Source organism: Anastrepha obliqua, chromosome 3, assembly GCF_027943255.1.
Source record: "Anastrepha obliqua isolate idAnaObli1 chromosome 3, idAnaObli1_1.0, whole genome shotgun sequence".
Lineage (NCBI taxonomy): Eukaryota > Metazoa > Arthropoda > Insecta > Diptera > Tephritidae > Anastrepha > Anastrepha obliqua.
Genome location: NC_072894.1, coordinates 142,653,128 through 142,667,178, shown reverse-complemented (window position 1 = coordinate 142,667,178; position 14,051 = coordinate 142,653,128). Strand labels below are relative to the sequence as shown.

General features: G+C 37.8%; 1 protein-coding gene and 2 pseudogenes across 2 annotated transcripts in view; all 3 read right to left on the bottom strand.

Moving 5' to 3' along the window:
- The window catches only part of LOC129243127 (carboxypeptidase N subunit 2-like), a 78,771-nt gene that overhangs the window by 42,561 nt on the left and 22,159 nt on the right, over positions 1-14,051 (bottom strand). For both annotated transcript variants that reach the window (XM_054880277.1, XM_054880278.1), the window contains 2 exons: positions 6,918-7,061; positions 6,536-6,846 (listed from right to left, as the gene is read on the bottom strand). In XM_054880277.1, the coding sequence (XP_054736252.1) occupies positions 6,536-6,846; positions 6,918-7,061 (455 nt within the window). The remainder of the gene's footprint in view (positions 1-6,535; positions 6,847-6,917; positions 7,062-14,051) is intronic.
- On the bottom strand, positions 10,703-10,888 carry LOC129243206 (U2 spliceosomal RNA; annotated as a pseudogene).
- LOC129243241 (U2 spliceosomal RNA) lies at positions 11,479-11,665 on the bottom strand (annotated as a pseudogene).

Below are 14,051 nucleotides of genomic sequence, written 5' to 3'. Positions count from 1 at the left end.
AGCCGCTCATTTACGCCTTTAAACAGCGACCAGAAAAAGCATCCGATCGGCAAGCACGCCAACTAGACTTCATTGCCCAAATCACCACAGATATTCGGCACATATCAGGGGGAAAAAATATAGCAGCTGATCTACTGTCACGAATTCAAGCCATAGCTGCAGATCCAATAAATTTTGATGACCTCGCAGATGATCAAGCTAACAACGACGAGCTGAAATCGTACTTAAAAGGTAAAGTTAGACACTCACTTCAACTAACCAGTTTTGTTCACCCTTTCAGTACCAAGAAAATATATTGCGATTCCTCGACTGGTCGAATACGTCCGTTCGTAACAGAACGATTCCGACAAGCTGTCCTACATGCAACACACGGTATCTCTCACCCTGGTACACGAGTAACAACCAAACTGATGACTGAACGTTTTGTCTGGCCCGGAATACAGAAAGATAGCCGTCAGTTTGCCAAGCAATGCATCCAATGCCAACGAAACAAAGTAATCCGTCACAACTCATCATCGTTTCAACGCCGCGCGTGCCCCGGCCAACGGTTTTCTCACGTGCATATCGATATAGTCGGACCTCTCCCGCTTTCCGATGGTAACCGTTATTGTCTCACCGTAATCGATCGATTCACACGATGGCCGGATGCTTTCGCAATTCCAGACATCACAGCAGAGACTGTAGCAAAAGCATTAATAAGTGGCTGGATATCGCGTTTTGGTGTGCCTGTGGACATAACGTCGGACCTTGGTCGACAGTTTGAGAGCAACTTATTTCGACAACTGCTGCAGGTTCTAGGCGTTACGCACTTACGAACAACAGCCTACCATCCGCAGACGAATGGCATAATTAAACGATGGCACCGAACGCTTAAGACAGCTATTTTGTGCCACAATGTAAGCCAATGGACGTCTTCTCTTCCATTAATCATACTGGGACTTCGCAGCTCTTTCAAGCCCGATATAGATGCCTCCCCCGCCGAACTCGTTTACGGGACCACTTTACGTTTGCCAACTACCGAAATAGAGACCGTAGCGCAGCTGCGCCGAGTCATGCGCGAATTACGTGCTGTCGATACTGCTTGGCACACCAGGCAGAAGTCTTTCGTACATTCAGACCTTAGCAAATGCGAGCAGGTGTTTGTACGAGATCTATCAGTAAAACCATCATTATCAGCTCCATACAAAGGACAGTTCAAAGTATTACATCGCTACTCGAAGTATTTTGTCGTCGATGTCAATCATGAAGCCGTGAATATCTCGGTCGACCGCTTAAAGCCAGCATACATCGCCGTACAGTCTCTCTAGAAGGGGAGTACTGTGGCAGCACCACAAGCTTTTACATTTTTCATGCATACGCAGATGCAACCATGCGCTAGTTTTTGGCATTTGCTTTATAATTGCATTTTCATTGTATCGTATTATATTTGTTTTCGCTTAACCTAATAAAAGTAAAATTTGGTTCCGCCCTTTTTACTTTGGACCTCATAGAGTAAACACGTTTTTTAGCGACTGACTACAAAGTGCCATATATATATGCTCACTCTAGTAGGTGAGAGCCAGATGTCGAACGTTGCCGAACGCGGGAGCCGATTGTGCCTCTTTGTCTTTCGTTTCGCGCTCTCGCTTGCAGTAAGAGCAAGGTACATTAGCTTACATTTGCTTGCGTACAGAATAGTTTCGTACACTTGATATGTCCATATGATTTGTATGCATCTTTACATATAAATTTGTTCTTTTTGTTTGAAAATCGCGCGGAATTGTATGTATGCATGTTTATATGTATTGGCATAGGACATATGTATTTATGTATATTAGACTATGAAAATTGCACCAAAGTATATGTATGTATGTATGCATGTTTATATACATATATTAGTATATAACATATCTTATAAGGTATGTTGTATATTAAATATTACCATACATTTTTTTCTTCATAATAAATTAATAATAAAAACAATAAAACAACAGGTATTATTAATAACTAGTCGTCACTAATTATAAATTCGGTAAGGATGATGATGATACAATTGGTTTTATTTTAAATTCTTCAAGCAAATCAAATTAATAATCCTCATAGAGAAATGGTTCATTACCATGCACACAGGAAGAAGGCATATGCAAATACAAATATGTGGATTTATATATTATACATATGCGCATATATGTATTTACATACATATATAGGGTGGGCCATGTAAAATTTGCTTTTTGAATCGGCTATAAAAAAAAACTAATCAATATTTTTTCTAACTTTAATTTTTATTTTGAGGATTGAACATTGTCATTTATGAATAAAAAATAATATCGTTCAAATGGCTGCCACGTCTGGCTTTACAGTAGGCCATTCGATCAAACCAATTTTTAAGCACTTTTTCGATTGTTTGGGCTCCAATTTCATGAATGGCAACTTCGATTTCGTCTTTTAAAGGATCAATCGTCTCTGGATGGTTCGCATAGCATTTGTCCTTAACGGCTCCCCACAAAAAATAGTCCAACGGGCTTAAGTCACAGCTCCGAGGCGGCCAATTGATATCGTAATTCAAAACCGGTAGCCAAAAGTTCGAGTGTAACTTTGGCAGTGTCACAAGTTGCACCGTCCTGTTGAAACCAAATGTCGTCCATGTCATCCTCTTCAATTTTTGGAAACAACTCGTTGAGCATGTCACGGTAACGCTTGCCATTTGCTGTAACCGCGGCTCCTCGCTCATTTTCGAAAAAAAATGGTCCGATGATGCCGCTAGACCAAAAACTGCACCAAACAGGGACTCATTGTGGATGCCTTTGCTTTTTTACAGTAACGAGTGGATTTTCTGGGCCCCAAATCCGACAGTTTTGCTAATTGACGTAGCCACCGATGTGAAAATCAGAAATGATTATGCACACATTTGACATGTCATTTGTGTTACCATTCTCACAAAAATAGGTGGTTCAAAAAGCAAACGCTATATGGCCCACCCTATATATGCTCACTCAAGTAGGAGAGAGCCAGATGTCGAACGTTGCCGATCGCGGTCGTCGATTGTGCCTCTTTGTCGTTCGTTCCGCGGACTCGCTTGCAGTTCAAGCAAGGTAACGCCGCATGAGCAAGATAACGCCGCATTTTTTGGCTTAATTTTTTGTAACATAACTTAAGGAATGGAGAGAAAACAAAATTTACTTATGTTGAAATTTTAGTTTGTAATTATTTATCAAAGTTGAAATATTTCCTAATGGGAACATAGAATGAATAAGTACTATTGCATAAAATGAAGAATATGAACTATTGTACTCATTTTTTAATTTTAGTCTTAAATAAACGATCAATTGCGCAACAACTTAAAATAGTTCAATATTTATATGCGATACCTAGTCATAATGCCGATTCGGAACAAATTTTTTCTCTTATTTCATCTCAATGGACAAGTTAAAGAAATTCGTTGAATAGCAGTACCCTAGAGAGTAATATTCAATGCAAATTCAACTTAAGACTGACTTGCACAGAATTTTACAATTATATTAAAAATAAGTCAGAAGTTTTGGAACAAGTTCAGCGCAACGAAAAATATAATGCTGTTTAATTGTATCCTCTTATACCTATGTAAAAAATGTTCCATTCACGAAACTTAGTATTTAAACATACATAGATAGGTACATAAACGAACTTATATATGTATGTGAACCACTTTAAAAGTATTTATTATATTTCTTGAATTTTCAAAGTGTCCCAGTTTTGCCCCAGGGGGACCTGGCAGCCCTATTCACAATGGATAAATTTCTGGTCTATGTGCGATCTGGAGGATCGACCAAGTTAAACTTAACCTTCACCGGCTTTATATCTATAACACACGGTTTAAGAGCACATGCAAGTACCAGCAAAAACCATGCAGTTTCGTACAATTAAATCAAAATAGCAAACCTGACTGAGCACGACGCACGGTGTTAGTGTGTTCATCTACCCAGCAAGAGCAATGATGGTCACTTGTCGGGCCTGTCCCGCATGTCCACTTAGTTCGGCAGATTTTGCAGTCACATTCTTAATAGTGGATCAAAAATACTCACAGAAGTTTAGTGTTCGTATGAGTTTTCATCACTTTCTAGCATACACTATTTCTGGTACTATATTTCTTTGTCACACACCCATTTTGGGTGTTCGGCCGAGCTCCTTCTCCTATTTGTGGTGTGCGTCTTGATGTTGTTGCACAAATGGAGGGACCTACAGTTTCAAGCCGACTCGAAGTTTTGCCATTGCCTGCGAAGGGGCGACCGTTATTACAATAGAAAAAAACTTTTTTTTCTTAATTTTGATCTTTTTAATCAATTTAAAGAAAAAACTGTTTTTAGCCAATGTGTTTGTAGTGTACTCGTAGTAGCCAAACTGCTGACCTTAATCATTGCATTCGAAGTGCCTGAGTTCAAACCTCATAAAGGACAACAATTTTCTTCTTAATACATTTATGTTTATGTTTTGTTCTTTGGAAATTATTACATAAATTTAGTTGGTGTGATTTATTGGCAAAGCTATACATAGTACTACTGTGGGCAAAAAGTAAGGTGAATTTGGTTGTAAAATGAAAAATCTTTATTTATTCTTGTAAATCAATTTCATCCCCTTCAAAATAATCACCTCTCGATGAAATACACTTATGCCAACGATTTTTCCAATCCCCAAAACATGCCAAATAGTCCATTTCCGGTATAGCCATCAGCACCTTCTTCGATTCAGCTTTTATCTCCTCAATCGACTCGAAACTCGTTCCCCGGAGTGAAAATGCCAGAAGTCACACGGACCCAAGTCAGGCGAATACGGTGGTTGCGGAACGATATGCGTGGAATTTTTGGCGAAATGGTTACGAAGAACGAGTGCAGTGTGAGACGGTGCATTATCGTGATGCAAAAACCAAGAGTTGTTGGCCCATAATTCTAGTCTTTTTAGACGAATTGCTTCACGTAAACGACGCATAACGCTCAAATAATATTCCTTATTAACAGTTTGTCCAGGTGGAAGGAATTCATAGTGCACCACACCACGAAAATCGAAAAAAACTGTCATCATGACCTTTATTTTTGAACGAGTTTGACGTGCTCTTTTCGGTCTGGCCTCGCCTTTAGCACGATATTCGCTTGATTGGTCGGTTGTTTCAGGGTCGTAAGCATAAATCCAAGTCTCATCTCCCGTAATGATGCATTTGAGCTTGTCCTGAGAGTCTGAAAGCATTGTTTCACACACATCAACGCGACGACTTTTTCCAAGAAATTGAGAGTTTTCGGTGCCAAACGAGATTTGACTTTTCGTATTCCCAAATGGTCTTTCAAAATGGTTTTCACATATCCTTCTGATATTCCGATCATATCAGTAAGGTCTTTAACAGTCAACCGACGATTTTTGAGCACTAACTCCTTCACTTTATTGACGTGTTGGTCATCTGTTGACGTCGATGGTCGTCCGGAGCGCTCCAAGTCATCAATACGTTCTCGACCCTCTTTGAAGTCTTTGTACCACTTATAAACATTTTTCTGCGACATGGTCGAATCACCAAATGCCTTCTGCAACATGAAACGTTTAGCCGAAATTTCATTCCGCAAACAAAATTTGATGGCACTTCTCTGCTCAATCCAATCAGACATTGTAAAAATCGAAAAATGCACTCTTGGTCGTTTGGTAAACACAAGCGTAAATATATTACTGATAATGACATTCACATGAAAGTTGGCCCAGATGTTATTAACAGTGCTGTCAACTCATGAAAAAAATAACTAGAGCGAAATTTTAATCCCGCGAAGTTTGGCAAATAAATTCACCTTACTTTTTGCCCACAGTAGTATACAATTTATAATTAACAACTTATGTAAGCTGTTTGGCTGAGGCCACCCTCCAATTTTTTGCGTGCGCCTTGATGTTGTTCCACAAATGATCATGGCAGAAATGCTCTCGGAGGTTTGCTATTGAGGGTTTGAGGGGTAACTGCTTTGATCCATTCGTTATAATTTGTTGTCCTAGCAAAATCAGCTTGACCGAAGCTCCAAGATAAAAACAAGTTTTATGGTGTTAATAAACACCCGTATTAGTTTTTGATTGGAAGCCATTTAATTTTTTTCCATGCGCGCTATTTTTCGCATGTTGTTAAGTAGTGAAGCTATTATTTTACATGTGAGCAAATAATGAAACATTAACACTTATTTTCCTCTTCTGTTTTAGTTTTAAGATATAAGTCAACTTAATACGAGAAGCAAAATATTCAAAACGAAACAAAACAGCCGCCGGCGAAAACTGTGAGTATATTTATTACACTGTTAGGAATATGACTGTGAAATGCGCCGAACTAAATGGGCATGTGGCATCGCGGGACGGGTTCGTCTCTAGCCACAAGTTTTAAATCTAAGTTTTATTTTGAACAATTATTATTATTATTATTGTTAATACATCAGATTGGTACTTGAATTAAGGGTCTCAAAATCTATTGAAAATCATCGTTCACGAAATTAATATTAATGTATGTACAATGTACATAGTATGTAAGCTAACAATAGAAGTAATAAATATGGGTACTTACAAATGGAGTTGTATGAAAAGTCAATCATTTTAAGAGTTTTTAAATTTTTTAAGCTTCCAGACTTTAATTCAAGAATTTTATTCCATGACATGTCCAAGTCTTCTAAGGCTAATTGCTCCCGAAGTAAACCTGGCGGAAACTGCATTATTCTATTATGGCTTAAGTTAATAACAACTAAGCGCTGAGCATGGCAGAATAAATTTGTGGATAGTTCGGATATCATATTTTCGCTAACGTCTAACAAATTTAAGTTGCGAAGCTTCCAAAATGTAACCGTTTCCAAGTTTTCTAACTGATTATTTTGAAGACGTCTTAATACATACATGTAAATATGTACATTGGTTAATTAAATCAATAGGTTATTAAAGAGAAAATAACTTACAGTTGGAGAAGGCTATCTAAATCCTTAAAAAGCTCGGGTGGTATGAAGTTGAGAATATTATTGGAGAGATCGAGTTCCTTCAACAATGTTAAACCACGAAAAGTGTCTTTGTGTAATGTAGAAAAATAATTACGAGAGAGGTCGCTGAAATAAAAGTATATTAATTGAAAACTGGTTAAAGTGAGGCACAAACGGTATAGGTTATTTGATCCAACTAATGTGTAAGTGTCTAAGCTACAAAAAAAAATATACCAGGTTTGTTCAAAAAATAAGATGAATTTTCAATCAAATTTCACATCAACAACCGATGAAAATGTTGAGAAAGTGAAAAAAATTGTTATGGAGAATCGTCGAATCACAATTAGCGAAGTTGCTGCGGATGTCGGCATATCGGTTGGCTCTTGCCATGCAACGGCAGCGAAGTTCTTTCCAAAATTGCTGAATTTTGACCAAAAATTATTGAATGACGTCAACGGTGGTCCAGATTTGCTTTAAAGGGTCATAACTTGTGACGAATCATGGGCATATGGTTATGACAGCGAAACCAAAGCCCAAACGTCCCAATGGAAGAGTCCAGGAAAGGCAAGACTAAAAAAGCACGCCAAGTTTGATCAAATGTCAAGGATTTGCTCGCTGTTCTTCGATTATCATGGCGTAGTGCATCAGAAGCTCTTATCAGAAGGTCGTACGATAAATAAGGAGTATTACCTTGAAGTTATGCGCCGTTTGCGTGAAGCAATACGAAAAAAACGCCCGGAATTGTGGAAAAAATGCATGGCTTTTGCATCATGATAATACATCTGCTCACTCAGCTTTGCTTGTGAGAGATATGCCCAAAACCAATACCGTTATCATGTCTCAGCCACCGTATTCACCAGATTTGGCCCCCTGCGACCATAAAAGGACGATTTGGCGTTTTGCGACGATTGAGGATAAGAACCGAATCGCTGAGAGACCTTAAGGACATATCAAAAAGTGCATATCAGAACTGTTTCGAGAATTGAAACAAAAAAAAAAACGCTGGCCCAAGTGTATTACATCTGAGGGGGACTACTTTGAAGGAGATACAATAGAAATTGATGAATAAATAAATATTTTTTGAAAAGACTGAAAATTCACCTCGTTTTTTGAAGACACCTCGTATATATTTTGGAGGTTGAATTAGTTTTAAAGGTTTTTTTCGAAGATTTGGGGCTTTATTGTGAAAAAACGGTACAAAATATTTTATTCGAAGTATTGGCCATCGCTAGCTACAACTTTCGCCCATCTTTCGGGCAATTTCCGGATGCCGTTTCTCCAAAATTCTGGCCGCTGCTTGGCTATCCATGACTCAACCCATATTTTGGTAGCCTCGTACGAGGAGAACCGCTGGTCCGCCAAATCGAGACTCATATGCCGGAACAAATGATAATCGGAGGGAGCTATGTCTGGACTATACGGCGGGTGGGGTAACACTTCCCAGCCAAGCGTTCCAAGGTATTTTTTGACAGATTGAGCAACATGCGGCCGAGCGTTGTCATGTTGCAAAATAACCTTGTCGTGCCTTTTTACCGTTTCCGGCCGTTTTTCTTTCAATGCCCGGCTTAAACGCATCAATTGCAGTCGGTAACGATCCCCCGTGATTGTTTCGCCCGGTTGGAGCAGCTCAAAATATACGACGCCGACCTGATCCCACCAAATGCAGAGCATGATTTTCTTGCCGTGAATATTCTGCTTGGCCGTCGACGTTGATGCGTGGCCGGGCAAACCCCATAATTTTTTGCGTTTTGGGTTATCGTAGTGGATCCATTTTTCGTCGCCAGTCACCACCCGATGCAAAAAACCCTTCCGATTTTGTCGCTCGATCAGCAATTCGCACGTAAAAAATCGCCGTTCGACGTCGCGCAGCTTCAACTCGTACGGGACCCAATGTCCTTGCTTTTGGATCATTCCCATCGCTTTTGGACGCTTGCAAACGGTTGATTTATCAACGCCCAATGATTCAGCAAGCTCTTCTTGGGTTTGGCACGAGTCCTCGTTTACCAATTCCCCCAATTCCGCGTCCTCGAACTTTTTGGGCTGGCCAAAACGCTCCTTGTCTTCGGTGTGAAAATCACCACTTTTGAATCGTCGAAACCAGTACTCACATGTTGAAATCGACGGAGTATGGTCTGGGTAGGCCTCCTGCAGCAATTCACGGGCTTGGGCTGTATTTTTTTTCAAATTGAAGCAGAAAAGCAAAGCTTCCCGCAAATTGCGTTTCGACGGCACGAAAGTTGACATACTCGGAGCACGAAAACACTGCGTTGTTTATACTTCAGCGAAATGACAGATACTGATAAACAAAACCTAGGGATGAGGCTTTGTCATGAATATATATTCAGTATGGCCAACGCGATAAAGTGATAAATAGCGCCATCTGTGTGTCACCTTTAAAACTAATTCAACCTCCATATTATTAATTTTTAATGCATTTGGCTTCTCTTTCGTATCAAGAAGCTTCTTCGTTAATTTTTTGTTTTAATAAGTCCGCGAGAAGTTCATTATTTGATTTTTAATTTTTTTCCAAAACTTCATGCGATACGAATCACGACACTACAAAACTTTCATAATTCAAACTTTGGCAACTAGGCAACATTCTATCACGAGCAACATTCTATCACGAGCTCTTACTGCAACCCTCTAGCAATGATAGACAGCTTTATTTTTAACTTGCTGTTTTGGTAATGATTTATACTTTGCTCGCTTCTTTTAAGTGTTTGTTTAAAAAAAAATACCAGTCTAACGGTTAGACTTGATAGAAGTGAAACCTTCCGTAAAACAAACTGAGAGAGAATAAGACGAAAGCAGCATTAGGAGCGGGATAATTATAGGTTCATTATAATATTGCTATAAAGTTCATATTTTATTTTCTTCATTTTATCATTATTCATCCTCAATGTTTTCAATTTCAACAAATCGCACCCTAAATACAAAAGGGTCACAACTCAAAATACCAAGATTTTCAGGAGAGACGAAAAACGTTTTATGTAAAAATTATTGTAATATTTAAAGAAAATATTGTTCCATCATGAAAATATACAACATTGAAGAAGGTTCTACTATATTTTTCTCAATTTTATTTTATGTTTGCGAAAATAAAACAAAATTTTGATTTATGACTCTTTAACTGAAATTTTTTCGATTAAGTAGTGATATTTTCTTAAGTTGTGCCTTTTTAACTGATAAAATGTTTTAATTTTATAAGTTCCCTAACCTAATTGAACTCACTTTTCACAACTAAAGAGGCACAATGCAAAATAATATACCACGAAATTTATCACTTTTTACAGTTATAGAGGCAGAACTCAAAATAAAACTCTTTATGTGTAATAAAAGTAATCAGCTGTTCTTGAGCCCATTAACGCAACTAAAAATAATTCTCTTTAATTGATCGTGCAAAAGCAACACACTTGACATAAAAATAGACATAACTGTATTTTTCCAGTTAAAGAAGATAGTTATGTGAACGAAATATTTGCAGCAGTTAGAAATGTGTACTCTGAATTAATTTATGCAAAAAACTCAGTTTTGGAAAATTTTGAGTTGTGACCCTTTTGTATTTAGGGTGCGAAATGATACGAGTGGCTTATGATAGATAAAATATGATACAAATGCTTTGGTTTCGATGTTGTCAAAAAAAAATACCCAAACGGACCGAAGAAACAGACTTACAAATTTCTTCCATTTTCGTCCACTTGTATTCATATAAAAATTTATGCCTCTTCCCACCAAAGCTAAATGTATTAGTACATTTTTTCTTGTATTTATTCAAGGCTGAAATCCCGGCGGTAATGTAATACCGGGTCAACCCGTGGCAGAGAAGGAGCAAGCCGCCCCTAAAACACTCCGCCCATTTCCAAAAATTAGTTTAACATTTGTTGTCCTCCGATGGAGGATCTATCAGATGTTAAGCTGATAACCACACTACCTAGTCAATACATTGTAAATAATAAACCTAATAAACCTTTTGAGAATTACACGCTCACAAAAAAAAATTAATGTACGAAATATTTATACCGATTCACTTAAACTGACTTTCAGTATCTAAACCAAAAATAGAAAAGCCAAAAAACTGTTTTCAATAAATAATCAGAAATGTCCTACAATGCAAATTTCAAAAAAAAAAAAAAAATTTTATTTCTTGTGATTCGAACTAAGAATTTTGGATCGGAAGCTCACATTGCTAGCCGCTCGGCTATCGCGCCATACTGTCAGTGCTGGCCTAAAAGTTATTTAGTTCGTCGCTACGTTTATATGTTGTAATGCGTTTCACTTTTTCCCAAATCACTCCCAACGATTCTAAAGAAGTTTTCACTTCAAAAATTAATGTACGAAATATTTATACCGATTCACTTAAACTGACTTTCAGTATCTAAACCAAAAATAGAAAAGCCAAAAAACTGTTTTCAATAAATAATCAGAAATGTCCTACAATGTAAATTTCAAAAAAAAAAATTCCATTTTCGTCTACATGTATTCACATAAAAATTTATGGCTCTTCCCACCAAAGCTAAATGTATTAGTATATTTTTTCTTGTATTTATTCAAAGCTGAAATCCCGGCGGTAATGTAATACCGGGTCAGCCCGTGGCAGAGAAGGAGCAAGCCGCCCCTAAAACACTCCGCCCATTTCCAAAAATTAGTTTAACATTTGTTGTCCTCCGATGGAGGATCTATCAGATGTTAAGCTGATAACCACACTACCTAGTCAATACATTTTAAATAATAAACCTAATAAACCCTTTTGAGAATTACACGCTCACAAAAATTATTTATATCAACATATAATATAACGCTTCGTAACTAAATAACTTTTAGGCCAACAACGACAGTATGGCGCGGTAGCCGAGCGACTAGCAATGTGAGCTTCCGATCCAAAATCCTCGGTTCGAATCACAAGAAAAAATAAAAGTTATTTTTATTTAGTTCGTCGCTACTTTTATATCAACATATAATATAACGCTTCGTAGCCAAGTAGGTCGCTTTTTTCGTTTCACTTTTCCTCAAATCACTCCCAACGATTCTAAAGAAGTTTTCACTTCAATAACTCATTTTGACTGTTATCTGCTAGAAGAATTCGGTTTTTTTGTTATAGATACGAGTACACATGCTTGGCAGTTGGACCGATGTACTTTCTTGCCAGCTTTTACCCTGTCGTAAATAGTGTTCCTTTATAATTGTTAAGTCAAGCATTTTGTGCTCTTACCTTCTCCTTATAGGGAACAAAACCTGACATTTCTAGATATTCCCGGTGGGCTTGAACATGAGATATGTAGGTTTGACGAAAATCGGCTACTTATATGTACATATGTATATGTGAAATCACTTCAGTTTGAAATTCTACGCGCATCTATGTAAACTTAAAATGTCTCAATTTTTGTGCAAACCCCGAAAATGTCGCTTTGCTACACTTCTAATAAAATCCATGCCAATACCGTTTGTAGTATCAATTATAGAATATTGATGGCGCACGTTTCCTGTTCCTTTCTTCACTTGAAGCTAATTGTTGGATCGGCCTGTTCGACATATCCTATGATCAGAAAATACCTGGAGTGTTTAAACAAAGCAAAACAGAGTTAAATTTCAGGCAAATTTATTTTATCTCTTTCCAAATATGAACCGACTGAAGCAACTCACATGTGCCAACATTTAACCCAGTCCTCCATGCACCCCTGGTAGGCCGACGAAGGGATGGCCTTCAGTTCCTTCGTCGCATTCTCTTTGATCTCCTCTATCGACGGAAATCTCCTTCCACGAAGTGGTAACTTCAACTTGGGAAACAAAAACAAGTCGCACGGGGCCATATCAGGTCAATACGGTGCTTGCACGATGGTATTTACTTGATGTTTGGTTAAATAATCCAGCACAATTTTGACGCGACGGTAACAGTCTTCCCGGCCAGCCCGGCACTTTTTGATCATAGGGCTTAAGCAATTGCATACATCAGAATTTGCTCGAGTTTACTTTCCTAGAAGAATTCGTTCATCGTTTGGCATAGTCTGTACGACATAGTACGACATATTCGACATTTTCGGTTTTTCCACAAAAATTGAGATATTTTGAGTTTAGAGTTTTGTTTAAACAAATTTAGTATCGACATGCTAACGTAGTCGGCCGCCGTAATCGAATGGGTGGTGCGTGACTATCAGTCCGAAGTGCGTAGGTTCGCATCTTCGTGCATGAAACACCAAGGTGATAGGAAAAAGTTATTAAAACGTTTTCTTAATATCAGTCGCGCCTCGGTAGGTAATGCAAACCTCTTTTTTGTACTGATTCATATTTACGCACTGCATTTAAAGGGAATTAATAAAAAAAACTTCAAAATGTTTGGAAAAACAACAACTAAACCAACAAAAACAAATAATACACTATTTCGACCTGGCAATAAACTGTTTTTACATTTTATTTTTTCAATTTCTTTAGAATGCGTTGCGCGGTTAACTTCGATTTTCCGTTATCTCTGCTTTATAGTGATCACTTTGATACTTTCGTTTTATCATTCCGTGAACAATTTTTGCTTTATTCGGACTCCAAATTTAAATACAGTGTTTTTAAAACGCCTGGCAAAAAAAATATTACGCAATTATAATATAATATTGTAATTAGCACTTGGGTAAAAGTGTTCAGGAATTGTCTGAAATGTTTTCGATAACACGTCAGATAGTTTATAATGTTATAAAACGAGCGGAAATAGAGGGTAGATTACAGCAAAACGGTGCAGGTGGATTTAAAACTAAAATTACTGGACGTGCAGAACGCTTGATGAGCCGAAAGTTGAATCAACACCCGATAATTTCATTCAGAACAATTGCAAAGCTGGGTAACGAGTAGTCTGATACTGTTGTCTCTCATGAATCAATGCATGAAGCCATAGTTCACCACAAATATACATGAGATCAGCCCGCAAGAAACCATTGATGTGTGATGAATGCCCCGTTGTGATGGGCCCATTAAGCAGGAATTCAATCATTTGTGTATTTATTCCAGTCTGTCTAATAGAAGCGTAACCGGCTGAATTCAAACTAAGCGTTTCATAAAAAAAAATTATATCCTGATAAATAGGAGTATCCTTTTCATAATACGCATTTGCAATTTGTTAGTTTTGTGAGAAAT